The sequence below is a fragment of the Petaurus breviceps genome, unplaced genomic scaffold (assembly GCF_028583685.1).
Source record: "Petaurus breviceps papuanus isolate PSGF00001 unplaced genomic scaffold, PetGlider_PUasm1.0 688, whole genome shotgun sequence".
NCBI lineage: Eukaryota > Metazoa > Chordata > Mammalia > Diprotodontia > Petauridae > Petaurus > Petaurus breviceps.
The window spans coordinates 809,577-827,405 of NW_027186457.1; the positions used below are offsets into that span (position 1 = coordinate 809,577).

At 48.9% G+C, this 17,829-nt stretch overlaps 1 protein-coding gene across 1 annotated transcript in view; it reads left to right on the plus strand.

The window, feature by feature from the left end:
* The window catches only part of SLC4A3 (solute carrier family 4 member 3), an 18,814-nt gene extending 2,257 nt beyond the window's left edge, over nt 1-16,557 (plus strand). The window contains exons 4-23 of the mRNA XM_069104509.1: nt 193-482; nt 723-838; nt 1,662-1,861; nt 3,475-3,620; nt 5,011-5,191; nt 6,763-6,898; nt 7,056-7,239; nt 8,950-9,049; nt 9,354-9,538; nt 10,316-10,538; nt 10,807-11,025; nt 11,220-11,368; nt 11,546-11,740; nt 12,175-12,405; nt 12,748-12,837; nt 13,515-13,681; nt 14,485-14,738; nt 15,058-15,227; nt 15,518-15,691; nt 15,954-16,557. Of these exons, the coding sequence (XP_068960610.1) occupies nt 193-482; nt 723-838; nt 1,662-1,861; nt 3,475-3,620; nt 5,011-5,191; nt 6,763-6,898; nt 7,056-7,239; nt 8,950-9,049; nt 9,354-9,538; nt 10,316-10,538; nt 10,807-11,025; nt 11,220-11,368; nt 11,546-11,740; nt 12,175-12,405; nt 12,748-12,837; nt 13,515-13,681; nt 14,485-14,738; nt 15,058-15,227; nt 15,518-15,691; nt 15,954-16,031 (3,488 nt within the window). The 3' untranslated portion in view covers nt 16,032-16,557. The remainder of the gene's footprint in view (nt 1-192; nt 483-722; nt 839-1,661; nt 1,862-3,474; nt 3,621-5,010; nt 5,192-6,762; nt 6,899-7,055; nt 7,240-8,949; nt 9,050-9,353; nt 9,539-10,315; nt 10,539-10,806; nt 11,026-11,219; nt 11,369-11,545; nt 11,741-12,174; nt 12,406-12,747; nt 12,838-13,514; nt 13,682-14,484; nt 14,739-15,057; nt 15,228-15,517; nt 15,692-15,953) is intronic.
* The last annotated feature ends 1,272 nt before the right edge of the window (nt 16,558-17,829 follow it).

Below are 17,829 nucleotides of genomic sequence, written 5' to 3' on the forward strand. Positions count from 1 at the left end.
AAGAGGGAATGGGAAAGATTGTGGGGAAATTTCTTGTCTTGAGCTAGAGGGAAAAGGTAGTGTATAGGTCAAAGAAAGATGTTAGAGACTTGGGAGGAGGGTCCTAGGAACTGTGGCTAAGGTAAGGTGTATTGGGGGTGGGGTTGCTGTCCCAGGGCAGGGGCCTGAGGCCAACTCTCCCTACAATCTCAGTTCACCGTCACACATCCCACCACACACACCACCCGCTGTCAACTCGACTGCCTCCCCCCCACAAGTTTCGTCAGCTACCCATCACCTCTGCCCGTCGGGCCAGGACAAAGAGGAAGAAGGAGAAAACCTCTGCTCCCCCTTCTGAAGGCACCCCTCCCATCCAGGAGGAGGGGGGAGCTGGGGCAGAGGAGGAAGAAGGGGAGGAGGAGGAAGAGGAAGAAGAAGGGGAGTCTGAGGCAGAGACACTGGATCAGGAACCCTTGCCTTCAGGATCCCCAAGTAGAGCCAAGGTAAGAGTGACTTTCTTGGGAGTTGAGGTGAGGATGGAATGGTGTTGAGGTGATAATATATGGGGGCAGGGTTGGATGGACAGTGCAGGAGGGGTCATAATGGTTGAAAGGCCAGGGGAGGGGTGGGAGGGAGGCCAGGTGTTCAGGGAACAGAGGGAAGCTGATGGGTGTGGCTTTGGGCCCAACTGGGCAGTCAGAGTAAGGAGCATAGATCTAAGGTTTCATCCTGTTGACCCCCAGTTCTCCATTGGGAGTGATGATGATGACGCTGTGGGCATCCCACGGAAGAGTCTCTCCACAAAGTCCTTGTCTCAGCCTGGCCTGGGCTTGGACCATGACTCTGAACAACCCAGCAGGTATTCATCACTAACTCGGCCACTTTCTCAGGGACTGGACCCTTCCCCAGAACTGCAGAGTGACCAGGCCAAGGATATGTCACCCTTCCATGCCCCACCTTGGAGAGAGGTCCTTTCCTGGAGGGTTGGGAGTGGTAACAGAGGCACAAGGGCCTCTTTTCTACCCCTGCTCCCTGCCCAGCTGCACAACTTCCCCTCCCAACCCTCCCCCTCCTCCAAATTCTCTAGGTCTTAGAGCTGAGCCCCTGGAGAAGGCCTTGGCATCAATCCTCAAATTATGATCTACATTATTGAGTAAATAAAGTAATAAGTATTGGACTGAGATGAGAGAGGAGGAGAAAAGAGGAAAAAGGAGGGGACGGAGTAGAGTGGGATGGGAAAAGGAGCAGAAAGAGAGGGGGAGAAGGAAAGGAGGAAGAAAATGGAATTGAATGAAAGGAGAAGAAAGTATGGAGCCAGTAGAGGAGAATAGATTGGTAGAATGATGGGGGGGCAGGAAAGAGGGGTGAGAAGGGCTGGGGAGAGAGCTGGCTGCTCCTCACCTTCCTTCCTTGACCTTTAGGAGAAGCTTCTCTTCCCCAATACAAGTGACCACCAAGTGGCTGATGCTGCTCGGGCCTGCCTTGTAGGAGGTTGGGTGGAAAGAGATCAAGGGTTCACCTGAGGGCACAGGGTCTATGCTCGTAGAGCTCCATTCCAGGCTCTTGTAAGGGTCTGAATTCTCCCCAACACATGTGATGGCCTTTCCCAGAGAGTGCAGGTGAGGGAAGCAGGGGCCTCGTCTCCACCCCAGCTCCCTGCCCCAGCTGCACTCTTCTCCCAGTCCCCCTGTTCCCCGGCCCCGGACCCCTCGAGGCATGGATGAGAAGGCCAGGCCATGGAGTCCTTCAGCAAGTTATGACCTGCGGGAGCGCCTGCGCCCTGGCAGTGCCTTGGAAAGCCGGGGCAGCCTGGAACAGCAGGTGCCCACCGATGAGGCTGAGGCCCAGATGCTTGGCTCTGCTGACCTGGATGACATGAAGAGTGAGTGTGAGGCCCCTCCTGGGCCTCAGGCAGGGGGGCCCTGCTGCGCTTGGAGTCAGGAAGGCATGGGTTCCGAACTTAAGCATTTACCAGCTGTATGACCCTGCAAAAGTCACTTAACCTCTGTCAGTCTCAATTTCTTTATCTGAAAATAATAGCACCTCCTTCACAGAGTTGTGAAGTTATATTGAGATGACATAGGTACAATGCTTTGCAAACCTTAAAGCGCTACATAGATGTGAGCTATTATTAAGACACTTAGCTTCTTGTCAGCTTCTATTTCCTCACCTGTAAAATGGGCATGATGATACTTCCTAGGGTGCTTGTGAAGATAAGTGAGATAACACATGGAAAGTACAAACCTTCAGGAGCTTTGTAAATGCCTGTTTTATTATTCCGAAGTATTACTCCATTTTACACACTGTCCTTCATCTTCTGTTGCCCTTCTCCCTCTCTCTTTCTGCCCCATTTGCCCTTTTCTCTCCCCTCACTTTCTCTCCTTGGCTTCTGTTGGGCCCATGCACATTCTCCTTTATTATCAGTAGGCTGCTTTTTGTACCACCTGTCATCACCCATGAAGCTCCATGCCCTGGGCAAGGGCCCCACTGACCACACCCTCCCCTCTCCTCCCTCCCTCTGACAACCACGACATGTAGGCGGGGTGTAGGGGGGTTGCTGCTGCTGCTTTGAGCACAGACACGTCATGGAAAGTAGCCAGGGCCTGAGGACAGGGGCAGGAACAATCCGTCCGATGGCAGCAGCAGGATGGAAGGGGGGGGGGCAGGGATAGAAGGATGTGTTTCAAGGTCCCAGGTGGGGGCTGCTGGCACTAGGGAGCAGTGCTGGGAGCTGGGGGAGATTGGGCTCAGAGGACCCACATCTACCCTGCTCTCCCTTCTTCCTCCTTCCCCCACCCCAACCTCAGTTGTGGACCCTGACTGTGAGGACTTGGTGCCAGACAGGGTGGGCATGTGGTCATAGCACTAAGCTGTGCCCAGTCACAAGGGGGTAATGGCAAGTGTGCCAGAGGAGGCAGAACAGAAAGGAGCTCTGAACACTAGGACTGAGGCGAGCCTGGGCCCTCCAGGGGCTCTGGGCTCCCTCCTACAAGAATATCAGGCCTCAGAGGGCTTTGAGACATTTGTGCTGGAGTTTGAGAATTATGACCTGTGGGAGTTGATCCAGGGCCATCTGAGCCCCATGGCTGGGGGATTAGCTTGTGAGCTACCATTCTCTTCTCTTCTAGGTTACAAGTTTAGGGGGAAAAGCTTGGGGGGGGTAGTTGGGGAATGGGCATGTGGTAGTAAGAGATGAGGTCAGTTATAGGTACCTAGAGATCCCAAGATACAGTCAAGTGGGACTGAGGCTGAAGGTTACTTGTGGATCTCAAATGGGTCAGCAGGGATGTGAATCCACTATATGGATGGGCAGAGGCAAGTCTATAGAATTAGGCTGTGTAGACTCGGGGTGTTCTATCAGCCTGTGCTTAGAGGGTAGGCTTGGGGGCTACTCTGAATTTCTTGGGCAGGGTAACTAGAGTGGACTTGGCTGTGCTTCCAAGGCTCTGATTCCTCGACCTTTCTTGAGTCAACAGCTACATTTCCCCCACCTAGGTCATCGGCTGGAGGATAACCCTGGAGTTCGGAGGCATCTGGTGAAGAAACCCTCCCGGATCCAGAGTACAAGAAGTAGCCCTAGCCTGGCTCCTGTTTCAAGGAGGAAAAAGAAAAAGATGAAACTGGATCGGAGGCCTCATGAGGTATAGAGAGCTTAGGGTAGATGGGTTTGAAGTTGACCCTTGCCCACCTTTTTGTGTCCTGAGGCCCTCTTTCTTTCCCTCTGTTTAGCTTGAAAAGCCCTAAGCAGCCTGGCCACAGCCTATCTTTCCAACCACATGGCTATTCTTACCCATCCTGTGCTCTTGTGATCCAGACTGGCTTTCTCCCTGTTCTTCACACATAATACTCTAGCTCTGACTGTGCCCTTCATCCGCCATCCTCCCATCTGGATTGCACACCTTTTCCTCACTTCCATCTTGTGCTATCCATCTCTCTTCCTTCAAGACACAGGCTAAGCCCTACTTTCTCCATGAATCTTTTCCTGACACCCCCTCCCCCTCAGCTGCCTGTGCCAGTCCTCTCCTATGACCTTATGTGTAATTTCTGAGTATTTATTCTCTTTAGACCTATTTTGCATATCTTTCTCCGAGTCCTTATCTCTTTTGTTTGAATCTGAGCTCTTGGAGGATAGACTCTTTGATTCTTTGTTTATTCACAGCACCTAGCACATCTAGTAGACCCCTAATTATTACTTGTGAATTGATTGATTCCCTCCCCTCCCTCAGAATCCTAGATTCTCAGAATTGGAAGGGGCCTCAGATCCATCCAATCCAAGCCTTCCCTGTACAGAAATACTGTCTACAACAAACCCAACAATTGACTGGACTTTGTCTGAAGACCTTTATTAAGGGGAAAATCCCTTCCTTCCCCAACATCTCTTCAAGGCAGCATTTAGTGTAGTGTCTGGAACATAGTAGGTGCTTAATAAATATTTATTGACTTGATTGGAAGTCCATTCTTCATTTGGATGACACCAATTGTTTGCTTTATTTCAAGACCCAATTTTTTTCTCTTTGTAGTTTCCTCCTCTTGCCAGGATTCTATTTATTTATTTATTTTTAAAAGCAATCGGGGTTAAGTAACTTGCTCAAGGTTACATGGCCAGTTATTTCTGGGTGTGGTGCTGAGTATCTGAGCCCGGATTTGATCCAGGTCATCCCGACACTGGAGCTGGTGCTCTTACTCGCTGAGCCACCTGGCCACCCCTAAGCAATTGGGGTTAGGTAACTTGCTCAAGGTTACACGGCCAGGTGTTTCTGGGTGGGTGCTAAGTGTCTGAGTCCGGGATTCGATCTCCAGGTCATTCCAACACTGGAGCCGGTGCTGGACCATAGAACTTGAGCTGGAAGAAGCCTCAGAGGCCATCTTACTCAGTTTTCTCATTTTGCAAATGAGGAAACTGAGATCCAGTGACTTGTCCAAGGTCACCTGGGAACTGAGCATCAGGAATGGCATCTGATTCCAATCTCTGCCTTCTGAGCCAGTACTCTTTCTAAGAGGCCATATTGCCACCTTTCTTTTCTTCCGCAGGTGTTTGTGGAATTGAATGAGCTTGTGCTGGACAAGGCCCAGGAGCCTCAATGGCGTGAAACTGCCCGCTGGATCAAGTTTGAGGAGGATGTGGAGGAGGAGACTGAGCGTTGGGGGAAGCCTCATGTTGCCTCACTGTCTTTCCGAAGCCTCCTGGAGCTGAGGAAAACCATTGCCCGAGGTATGAACTCCTCCCCCTCCTCCCACGGCATGTTGGCAGCCATGCTCTCATTCTCCTCAATACTTTCCATTCCCCCATTTGTCATCCTCATATCCTAACCTGTCACCCCTTCCTAACTCATTGGTCACTAACACTGGAGGGCTTCTGGGAGGAGATAGATGATGGGTCCCAGGCTGGACCAATATTTGGATTCTAGAATCATCCATTTGGAACTGGGAGAGACCTCAGCGGTCATCCAGTCCAACCCCCTCATTCTCCAGATAAAGAAGGTGAGGCCCAGACAGGTCAGGTGATTTGTCCAAAGTCACATGGTAGCCAGCAGAGCTGGGATTTGAACTCAGGTCCTCCTTCTCTAGAACTAGTCCCATTTCCACTACAACATGGTATTCCTGGGGACCGGGGTTAGCTCAGGACCAGTTGTGTGGGCCATGGAACAATTATGGTAACTCTTCTTAATGGTAACGTCCCTTCCCCATGTTTACATCATGCTTTATGGTTTTCAAGTTTACTTCTTTATCTAATTTTTTCCCCTCCCACATAGCAAAGTACTTAATAAAGGCTTATTGATTAGTTGAATTAGGTAGGAACTGAGCAGGTTTGACTTTTATTCCCATTTTACAGTTGAAGAAACTGAGACTTACAGATTAAATGAGGCGAAAGAGGTTAAATAGCTCACTAAGGGCAGAACAAGAATTACAATCCACATCCTTCCATCATCTAACCAAATGCTCCAATGAGAGAACCATCATGGCTATGGGACTGTGCCCAGGGTCACAGGATCACTGCCATGACAAAAGCAGTCGGGGGTGGGAGGTAGAGTGACCTATTCTAAAATTACATGATGGCACTGTATTATTTATGTTTGGTTCTGTCCCCTTTCTTCCCTCTCCATGCTCCTGTCTAACCAGGCTATGCCCTCCATATTCCTTCTTTCTCTTGTATATCAAAAATTCTCTTAGGAAAGAGACTGATAAATGTACTTGTATCAAGGTGGTGCACTGATGGACTAGTGGTCTGAGACACTGGGTTTAAGTCTTGGCTCTGCTGTGTACAATCTGTGTGAGCTTGGCCAAGTTAACTTAAATTCTTTGGGCCTCGGTTTCCTTATCTTTAAAATGAAGGGGCTTGAAATCTGTGATACTAGGAAATATAGCATAATGTTTGACCTCTCTCAGGGAGGATTTCTATTTTAACTAGGGTTAAAGCTTTCACCAAGGGAAGGAAAATAGCTCAAATGCAGACCTCACGCAATGGGTAGAAACTTATTTTAGGGGCAGGATTATCTTCCTAGTATCCTTAGATTTTGTCCTTGTGTGAGACTGGCTGGGCATTTCTCTTGAGCTATTTCTGTCTTATGTCTATGATTATAATTCCTGCTATACTGTAGAGCAGAAACTAGCTAGATTCTTAAGTACCTGCCTCAGTGGGACTATGGGTATCTTTAGGGATATGTCTAGTGTCTTCTGAGGGCAAAGGGCTAGGACTGGTAAAGAGGCTGTTTCTGAGCCTTCCCCATCAGCATTCATTCTCCTCTTCCCGTATCCTTCTTGCCTGACTGCTTGTCCTCTCAGGGGCCACTCTCCTGGACCTAGAGCAGACTACCCTGCCTGGTATTGCACACCTTGTGGTGGAAACAATGATTGTGTCAGACCAAATCCGTCCTGAGGATCGAGCAAGTGTATTGCGCACTCTATTACTAAAACACAGGTACCAAAGGCGTGTGTGTGTGTGTGTGTGTGTGTGTTTGTGTTTGTAAGGTGGAGCAGGAAAGCAACATGGTGGGGATGTGGTGGGTAATAGACAAGTGGAAGGGAAGGAGTCACGGCATCTAACCTTCTGTGTTCTCTTCCTGCCTCCTGGTTAGCCACCCTAATGATGACAAAGAGGGAGGCTTTTTCCCCCGAAACCCCTCAAGCTCCAGTGTGAACTCCATGCTGGGGAACCATCACCCAACTCCAGGCCATGTTTCTGACAGTGCTGTCCCCACTATGACAGATGACCTTGCTGAACCAGCTCCGCTCTGGCCCCATGATCCTGACAGTAGAGAGGTTAGTGGTTCCCCTTCAAACTCTGACCCTTGGTGGAGTCAGACAAACAGCGGGGCCTTCAGTTTGGTCTGAATTAGTTAAAGTGTTGATTAAAATCATATTATATGGAAGATATAGTCACTGACCTCAAAGCACTCACTCTCCCTTAGGTAGATGAACTAAGCCACGAGGTGGTTAGATGTTAAAATGAGAGTTTGTGATTGTTGGAATGAGAGATGTGGAAGCAGACCTACTGAAGGGTCTTCCCTTTAGTTAACATGGCATGTTTGCAGATTGACTGAGAGCCTAAAGACCCTTCACATGGATTATCTCAGGTATTTCAGGTGCATCACCATGTTGGCCCATAGAGTGATGAATTTTTCAGGCTCAGCAATTCTTGAAAGCCATGTGTTAAGTCAAAGAGAGTCAGTACTGTGCACCAGTGAGGGCCCACCCCCCCCCCCCCCCACCAACAGAGTCATGGGTTCTTGAAGAGGACATTGAAGCCCAGAGAGGTTAAGGGACTGCTTGAGTCTGCGTGACTACAAAATGGCAGAACTGGGGTCAGATAGCTTTCCTTTCCATGGCTCCTTCACATCTGCAATTTGCTTTCTTCACGATTACCTTAAATCATGAGCAAGTCACTCTTTTCTGTTTTCCAAGTGAAGAAGCTGGATGAGCCTTGGAGAGTTGAGATGACTGGCCTCAGATCACATAGCTAGTAAATGGCAGAGCTTTGACTTGGACCCAGATTTTCTGATGTCTAGTCCTGTGCTTTTCCCCTTATGCCATACGGTTGTTCTTTCTCTCAGCCTGAATCCTGAATTGCAGGATTGTTGAATTTCAAACTTGAAGAGACATGACTGGTTATTTGATCCAATGCTCTAATTAAAAAGAAAGAAAGAAAGAAAGAAAACTCAAGTGGGAGTGTTTGGAGTCAACCACACTCACACCCTAAATGGGATGCCCACCCTTCAGCCTGCTACTCGACTAATTACCATAGATATTCTTGTCATCTTGGGTTCTAAGGTAATCCAAGGATATACTAGATATTTCTTTTTTAATTACTAAAATTTTAACCTTTTTCTCATTAATTAACCAGTCACCTCAGAGCTCCCAACCCAGTTATTAAATATTATTCATTTAATAAACTGGAGAAACATCTTTTCCTGAGAACAGTTGCTTATCTCTCTGGATCAAAATCCCTAACATCCTAAGCTTCAACAAACATCAGTTCCTGGGTCTATACAATTTATTAACTGAATTAATAAATAATGACATGAAGATATGAATATTTATTTGCAATATTTTAACTTCAAGAAAGGCTACTGCTCTAGCTACTTCTAACAGTCACTTTAACTCTTGACTTTTTCAACCCCATCATTTTACAGAGTAAGAAACTGCCTTTTTCTCATTAATTAACTAGTCACCTTAGAGCTCCCAACCCAGTTTATTAAATATTATTTCAGTTCAATCAAGGTCTTTTTCTGAATCTAGTACACTCTTTCATCTACACCACAGGGTACAGCCAATCAGTCAATCGGCAAACATTTATTAAATACCTACCAGGCATTCTGCTGGACACTGGGGGTGCAGATACAAAGAATGAAAGAGTCTGTAGTCTTTCTCCCCTGGGGAATTCTTTGACCTGGGGGATGGGTTAAGAGGCTTAATCAGATGTCATGATCCTTGGCTTGGGTCCCAGTCCCAGTCTCAGCTCTGTATCCTCAGAAGTCCCTGTACATCCCTGGAGGAGATGGCCACAGAGGGAAAAGCCTGAAGCTGTTGGAGAAGATCCCTGAGGATGCTGAAGCCACAGTTGTACTTGTGGGTGAGATGGGTTAGGGACAGCTGGGAGCAGGAGGAGGGGATACAATCCCTGCATTCTTTCCGAGACTTTGGCTTTCTTGTATCACTAAAGGTGCCTCCTTCCCGCACCAGCCCTGTGCCATGGCCCAAGCTGGTGGCTTCATCTTTGAACTTAAACTGTCAGTCCTGGTCTCCTATACCAGCTCTGACCTCTCTCCCTTATACTTCAGCTATTTCTTCTCAGGGCAGCACCTTCTGTTCTCCAGTCTTTGTCTCTTCTTTGTATTTTCCCAATGCCCTATGCTGCCTTTTATCCTGCTCCCTAGGCTCTGTCCCTTTTTTGGAACAGCCTGCTTCAGCTTTCGTCCGGCTGAATGAGGCTGTGCTCCTGGAATCCGTCCTTGAGGTTCCTGTGCCCGTGCGCTTCATCTTTGTGATGCTGGGGCCGAGAGATAGTGGCACCGAGTACCACGAGCTGGGCCGCTCCTTTGCTACTCTCATGTCCGACAAGGTCAGGCCCTTCTCCCAAACCCTTCTTGGAGTCAAGCTCCCCTAAGCCCCTCCAGATAGAGGTGGGTTTACACCAGAGGTTTCAAACCCAGTCAACTCCCAAATTCACAAACCAGATTAAAATGTGATTGGGAGTATTCAACAAAATACAATAAAACATAAATAATGTTAATGCATAGTTTTCTAAGCCAATACGTGTCCCTCAGGGATCTTTATGGTTTAGTCGCAGGGGTGGGGAGCCTACCACCTTGAGGACCTTGAGTGTGGCCTTTTGACTGAATCCAAGTTTTACAGATTAAATCCTTTTATTAAGGGAATTTGTTCTGTGAAATTTGAATTCAAAGGGCCACACTTGGGGATCTAGAGGGCCAAATGTGGCATCGAGGCTGCAGGTTCCCCACCCCTGGTTTAGTGGCTTTCATTTCTATTTGAGTTTGAGCCCACTGGTTTATGTGATGGCAAGAAGGGTACTCATCCTCCAAAGGCCAAGGTTTTTAGGGGGTGCCAAAGTTCCATTGTTCATTAAATTATGACTCATCCTTGTCAGGCCCCCTCTATCTCTTGTTCTTGATTTTTCCAAGCCCCTTTTCTCTTCTCCTCAAAGAGCAGATTCATTGTCACTCCCGTGATTTCCTTGGTGTTCTGTTGGAGGCTGGCTCCCTATAAGCCATGGTATGGGCTGGAGGCAGGTATGGGTGGATAGGCTGGCTATTAGAAGCTATATGAGTGAGTGGTCCTTATCCAGCTGCCTCAGACTCCTGGCTCTTCTGTTCCAAAGATATTTCATGAGGCTGCGTACCAGGCCGATGACCGGCAGGATCTGCTGGGTGCCATCAGTGAGTTCCTGGATGGCAGCATTGTGATCCCGCCATCTGATGTGGAAAGCCGTGATCTGCTGCGGTCAGTATCTGCCTTCCAGCGGGAGCTGCTCAGGAAGCAGAGGGAACGGGACATCAAGACTCTGTTGCCCTCCCAGAATGTCTACAATGCTCCGAGAAAAGGTCAGAGCCTGGGCCCAGACTACCACATCCCAATCCCCAGGCACTGTCCTTTGGAGACCCTAACTCCATATCTGGTCTCATAGGGAGCAGACAGAATTTGAACCCAGTTTCTCTGGTTACAAATCCTATGTTTTTTCTTCTGTCTCTTGAGCTATCTTCCTATGCCCTGCCCCAGTCTGTCAGTGCTAGCACAGGGTGGGGAGGGCAGACTGGTTGGGGTGGGCACCGTGGTGGGGCTTGTGATCTCTTGACTCCTTTGTCCCTTTAGAGATGTCAGTGGAGTTAGGAGCCTCTGAAGGGTGTCCAGATGATGACCCCCTTAAAAGGACGGGCTACCTATTTGGGGGAGTTATCCGAGATGTGAGGTGCCGGTACCCCCACTATGGCAGTGACCTGATGGATGCGTTGCACTCCCAATGCTTGGCCGCCGTGCTTTTTCTCTACTTTGCAGCCCTGAGCCCGGCTATCACCTTTGGGGGGCTGCTGGGTGAGAGAGGACTGGAGTGCTATGGGTTACCACCCTGGAGGGTGGGCAAAGGGTGCTGTAAGACTCATAATTGGGCCCTTCTCTTCTACCACTGTTTGGGGATGAGCCTCAGAAAGTGATGGGGAAAAAGGGGGTCGAGTGAGTGGGGGTCTGCAGGGGGCTGGGTGCCTCACTAACCTCCTGCCCAACCCCAGGAGAGAAGACTGAGGGGCTGATGGGTGTGTCAGAGATGATCGTCTCCACTTCCACACTTGGCTTCATCTTCTCCCTGCTGGGTGCCCAGCCACTGCTTGTGGTGGGCTTCTCAGGGCCACTGCTCGTCTTTGAGGAAGCTTTCTTCAAGGTGATGCTCCCATTGTCCCACCATCTCCCCACAACCTGTCTAGTAACCTTTCTGTGCCCCACGTCTTCCTTCATCCTTGGAGCCCTCCTCCCCTTTCCCTCCTCCCCCAATCCTGCCAGGCACCAACTACCTGTTGGGCCTCATGTGGGTAACCTTACATCCTCCACATGCCCCCAGTTCTGCCATGCCCAGCAGCTGGAGTACCTCACCGGCCGGGTTTGGGTTGGCCTCTGGCTCGTCATCTTTGTGATCATACTGGTGGCCGCAGAGGGCAGCTTTCTCGTCCGATACATCTCACCCTTCACCCAGGAGATCTTTGCCTTTCTCATCTCCTTGATTTTCATCTATGAGACTTTCTACAAGCTCTATAAGGTGGAGAAGCCGGCAAGGTCTGGCTAAGGGTTGGGGGAGAAATGAGTAAAATGTTGGGAGGGAGGGAGAGAAGCATGGCGAGGGGTGGCCTAGGCCTTGGGGTGGTCAGCTAGAGGGCCTTGGGGGAGAGATGGGTCCTGTATGAGGTAGCCTATAGTCCTGGGGATGGGGTGATACCTGCCACATACACAAGGTATGGCAGAACTTCACCATGAGGGTGCTAGATATTTGATATGAGGTTTCCTGATGGGAACTCACCTTTACAAGTTTGTAATGACAAATCATTTGTCACATTCACATGCCCAGTTGGTGGTGGCTTGCATCACTTCTGCTTATGAAGGTTTGTGTGTGTGTGAGAGGGACCCTGCAAAGTTGTGTTAAGACCTACCTGTACTAGCATGTGATGGATCTATGTTACATTTTCACTTGTACAGGTGTTTAAGGAGCATCCCTTAAGGACCTCTTACCCTCCAGACTTTGAATGGAAAAGGGCATTAGAGTCTGACCTAGACCTGAATTCAAGCGCACTGCCTACCACGAGTGGCTCACCAGACCCCCGAAACCAGCCCAACACTGCACTGCTTTCCCTCATCCTCATGTTTGGGACTTTCTTTATTGCCTTCTTCCTGCGGAAATTTAGGAACAGTCGCTTTCTGGGGGGACAGGTGGGGGTTGGGCCCAGGTCATTTGGGTCCTGGGGCACGGGGGGGGGGGGGGGGGAATCCTTTGTCTTCCAGGCAGTGATAGAAAGGTTAGACTTCCTTAGGTCTTCTCTCTGGTGGGCACAGGCCCTAGGATGTATGGGTTAGCCTCTAGCTAGCACATTGTCCTCTTTCTCAAAGTGGTAGATGGGGTTTCAGAATATGGATATCATAAATGTTTGGACTTTGGGTTCAGACTCTAGAGAGAAGAGAGTGGGCCTCTGTTTGCCCCTCGCTGCTCTGTCTTGTATCTCATCTGTGCTCTCTGTTCCTTCTCCTCCTCTGCATCTGCCCTTTTTTCACAAGGTACGCCGAATTATTGGGGACTTTGGGATCCCAATCTCCATTCTGGTGATGGTTTCAGTGGATTACTTTATTGTTGACACCTATACCCAGGTAAGGAAACATCGGTCTTCCTTGTCTCCTTGCCTCCATTCCCAGCTCCCTTCCTACCCCAGAGGAGGCTGTTTTTTTTAATCTTCAATTTAGTTCAACTCAGCAAACAGTTATTAAGCACCTGCTGTTTGTAACATGTGCTAGGTATCCAAGGTACCTGTGAAGCCAGTTGGCCATTCTCATCCTTCTAGTGTTAAGGGTGATGAACCTGAATTATTACTCGGGTATGGTCTGAGTTTAGGCATGTCCAAGAGGGGCTTTATGTAGACTTCAAGTTTCAGAAATAGCTGTTCCTCATTCCCTCCATTTCTGTCTCCTCCCTCACCTCACCCCCTGCCCAGAGTTTTTTTTTTTTTTGTCATCCACCAGAAGGGTAAGACAACCTCTTGCCCTGGGCCAGTCCATGATGTGATCTCTAGCTGAGATCTGTGGAGGTGGGAAAGAAGGTGGAAGGGGTCACCACAAGAATGACAATGGAAGAACTGAGACTGAAGGAATATTGGGAGAGAAGGAAGGGAGTTTCAGGGTGACTATAGCCTTCTTCCAGCTTGGTATAGAATTCTCAGTGGGTTCTTTAAGGAGATCATTGCTCCGATAAGCTTTGAGGAGATATGTGCACAGAGTATGAATGAGTAGGGGCTTCTTGCCCCACAAGTCTTGCTTTTCCAATCCCACAGAAACTGACTGTACCCTCTGGGCTCTCGGTGACTTCCCCGGAGAAGCGAAATTGGTTCATCCCACCCCTGGGAATCTCTCAACCCTTCCCACCTTGGATGATGGTGGCAGCAGCTATCCCAGCTCTCCTCGTTCTCATTCTCACCTTCATGGAGACACAGATCACTGCGTGAGGGGGCAGGGAAAGAGGAAGGGTGGAATAGGGGCCTATGGTTGAAGCAGGGGACCATTAAGGGGCATCAAGGGTGTGAGAATCTGGGTTTGGCTTTAGGTTTTAGAGTTGAGGCCTGGACTCAGTGGAAGAGTTGGGTCTCTGCGGGATACACACTCATTTTAAATTTCATTTTGTCTAAGAACCTCTGTTCTTGTTTATGTACTACAAATGTCCATGGTTTAGCAGTTTGGCTTAGATCCTTATCAAATATCATATGTATCATTTGAATTGGCAAGAACATTTATCATGTGCCACCCCCTACAAAGATTGTTGGGCATGGTTTTGGGAGAGATACAAAGTGGAGATAGGATATAGCTCCTGCCCTTGTGCTCACACTTTGGTGTGGGGGCTTGTAGGAAGCATAAACAGCTGTAATCCACGAGTGCCTCAGAAAGATCTGAGGGGTCTCTATTTGAGGTCCAAAAAAAGTCATCACCAACTAAGGGATTGAGGAGGAGCTTCCTGCAAGAGGCAGCATTTGAGTTGGGGTTATGGGACTGAGGTGGCATTCTGGGCATAGGGAACAGCGAGCAAAGACAACAGAGTTGAGAAAGCAGGGACCTGAGCAATCTTATATAGGAAAAAATCATTTTTGGCATCCAAGAAGCTAAAACTGCAAAGCAGGGCCATATTTCTTTCTCCCCAAATCTTTCTTAGCTTATTTAATATTTAAATCTTACCTGTTCCCCATATTCTGTCTGTCCTCTTCTCCCTAACTCCTGGCAGGGAGTTTACCTTGTGCCTTCAACCCCTGGCAGGCTTATTGTCAATCAGAAGGCTCGTGGGCTACTCAAGGGTTCAGGCTTCCACCTTGACCTGTTGCTGATTGGCTCTCTGGGTGGTCTGTGTGGGCTGTTTGGGCTCCCCTGGCTCACAGCTGCCACTGTTCGATCCATCACCCACATTAATGCGCTGACTGTAATGCGTAAAGCCATTGCACCTGGAGTGAAACCTCAGATCCAAGAAGTCAGGGAGCAGCGACTCACAGGACTGCTCACTGCCTGTCTTGTGGGTGAGAGTTTCTCCTCTACTCCCCGCCACCCTCCCTCCCCCCCCGGCCTTTGGTCTCTCAGACCACTCCTATGAAACCTGTCGTGGGCTTCTGAACCCATGTCCTGCTACAAGCCCACCTCTCAGCACTGCCTATGGATCTCTAAGCTCATTTCCCCAACTCTTTCCTGATTCCCTAATTTTATCCTCTAAAATCTGTACAGCCACCACATTCTTCCCCATTCCCTTTGCCAGCCTTCCACCTTTGCCCACCCCATGTGCATCACTGTGGGGCCACTCTGCGTGGTAAGTGTGGGTCAGTGTCCACTCCTTTTCTATAGGCCTGTCCATTGTGATGGGGCCAGTGCTTCGTCGGATCCCACTGGCTGTGCTGTTTGGAATTTTCCTCTACATGGGGGTGACCTCTCTGTCTGGGGTACAGCTGTCAGAGCGATTGTTGCTCATGTTTATGTCCTCAAAACACCATCCTGACGAGCCGTATGTGACCAAGGTATGGGAATCCTGGGAGAGAGCCGAGGGAATAGGAAGGGATGGGCCAGAGATAAAGAAGAGGTCAGGGGCGAATCCAGCCATCAGTCATTAACAAGTACTCACTAAGTACCTGGCCTAATCCAGGACTGGAGATACAGATACAAAAGTGAGGTAGCCTTTGCCCTCAAAGGGATTCCATCCTACTGATAGATGTAAGGGATAAGTTCCAAGGTACAGTGTAATGGAGATGTGGACCCACCTCGATAGCTGAAGTCCTGATGCCTCTGTCCCTGCTCTGCCTCCCCAAAGGTGAGGACTTGGCGTATGCACCTGTTTACCCTCATTCAGTTGAGCTGCATCGCATTGCTCTGGGTGGTCAAGTCCACATCTGCCTCACTGGCCTTCCCCTTTGTGCTGCTGCTCACGGTACCAATGAGGCATTTCCTGCTGCCTCGGATCTTTCATGAAAGGGAACTTCAGGCGGTGAGGATATGGAGAGACAGGAGCTGACATCGCGTGAGGTTGCAGGGGACCAGGCATCAGACAGGGCTTTTGGGTGGTGTCATCCGGAAGATTGGGGAGATGTGGAGGGGAGGGCTGAAAGGTCGTGAGATCTGGCAGAACTAGAGACATGGAGAACCAAGGGAGGGGGAGGAGGAAGCTGTGGATGGTGAGGTCTGGGGAAGAGGGCCCTGAATCCTGTCCCTTCTTTCTATTTCTCCCCTGTCCCCCTACCCCCAAATAGCTGGACTCTGTAGATGCCGAACCCAACTTTGATGAAGATGGCCAGGATGAATATAATGAGCTCCACATGCCGGTGTAAAAGCTGGAGAGGAGGTCCCTCAGAGACCATTGGGATGAGGGGGAAGCGAGAGATTCCCCCCGTCTAGAGTATGGGGTCTGAGCAAGGACTCAACCCTACAGCTGATGAGATGTGCCTGGCACTGTTACCAACCCTCAAAGCAGAGTGACCTTCCTGACTTCCACCCAGAATGCTGGTTCATCACCTCCCATGCCCCCGTTCCAGACCTTCATCCCAATTTCGCTTTGACCTCATTACAACCAGACGACGTCTCATCTTCTGTCTGACTTGTTTCCTTTGTGACATCTTCCCCCATACGTGATGCTTCTGCCTTCAGACGTTGCCCCCACAGATCTATCCTTAGGATGGATAACATTGGTGAGAAGCTGAGGGCCTAGAGCAGGGGTGGGAAACCCAAGGCCTCGAGGCCACATGTGGTCTTCTAGGTCCCTGGGAGTGGCCTTTTGACTGACTCTTAAGTTTTATGAAGGGGATTTATTCTGTGAAGTTTGGGCTGCACTTGAGGATCTAGAGGGCCACACGGGTTCCCCACCCCTGGCCTAGAGGTTTTGATTTAAAGACCTAAGTCTAGGGTATATAGGCTGCATTTCTCCCAGTTACTGGCTACCTGTAGCATCCACTCAACACCTTACTCCCAGCCCTCAGTCCTCTCTGAGCTCATAATGACCAAACCTATTTTGAGGCTGTTATCCTGTTACCCACCCCGACGTACAGGGTTTTCCCTAGAATAGCTATCAAAAAACCTAGTCCATTCCTACACCTGCTACTGATGGAGGACTAAGGCCAAGTCTGTTACAGTGTTCCTCTAGAACCACCATTTTGCCCCTCTCTCAGAGTCTCCTTAAATAGTACTTTGTTTCACACATAGCAATTTGGGCACCAAAGGGGGGGGGTGGATATTAAAACCTGCTGTCAGTGTCTGAAAACCTTGGTCATGGTAATGAAAACTAGCCCCTCAGGAATGAAATCTGTTAGGGAGGGACATGAGGGTGGTGAGGAGTAATTGGAGAGGCCAGGTGAACCAGCTTTCCTCCTCTGCTGTCTGTTCTTAGGACTGATGATTCCTCCTCTCTTGTCTGCCTGTCTCTCCACTTCCACCATTAGCATTCTTGCAAGGTGCCACCAAGAGAGGTAGACTGACACTCCTGGCTATCGGTAGTCCAACTCTATTCTCGTTTAGTTCTAAGCACTGAAAGTGAAATTTTGAAAGGAAAGATTTTATTAAAATATTCTTTTTTAACTAAAAAATTTAAATAAGGACAGGCAACTAGAACAAGACTGGGGGGCCCTTGTCACTGTACCTTTCCTTCCTCATATGTAAAACAAGGAGGTTGGACTGGTTGGTCTCCCAGGGGTTTTTCAGCTCTAAGATTCCTTGGTTTTAGGACAAAACAAACACAAAAAAGGAAGAGTACAAATGTGGTTAAAATTAAACTTTTATTAAGTATTAAGTACACATAAGCCATTGAATGGGGCCACTGGAAATATAGTGACCAAGAGTCTGCCTTCAAGACATTTACAACCCATTGGGAAGATAGGACAGATAGACAAAAAACCATTAAAGAAATAGAATGTGATCTGATATAGGAAAGTTACAAAGGGCTTCATGAATAGAAAGGAAGGAAACTTTCTGGTGGGAAAGTGAGTGGGTTCATGGTATTTCAGGCAGAGGGACCTGTGGACAAAGCAAAGAGGAATAAATGAAAGAGTGGGAAATGGAGCTAGAAAAAGGTAGATTGGAACCCACAGAAGGCCTTGAATGCTAGGCTAAGCAGGTTGGACTTTATTCTGTAGGCAG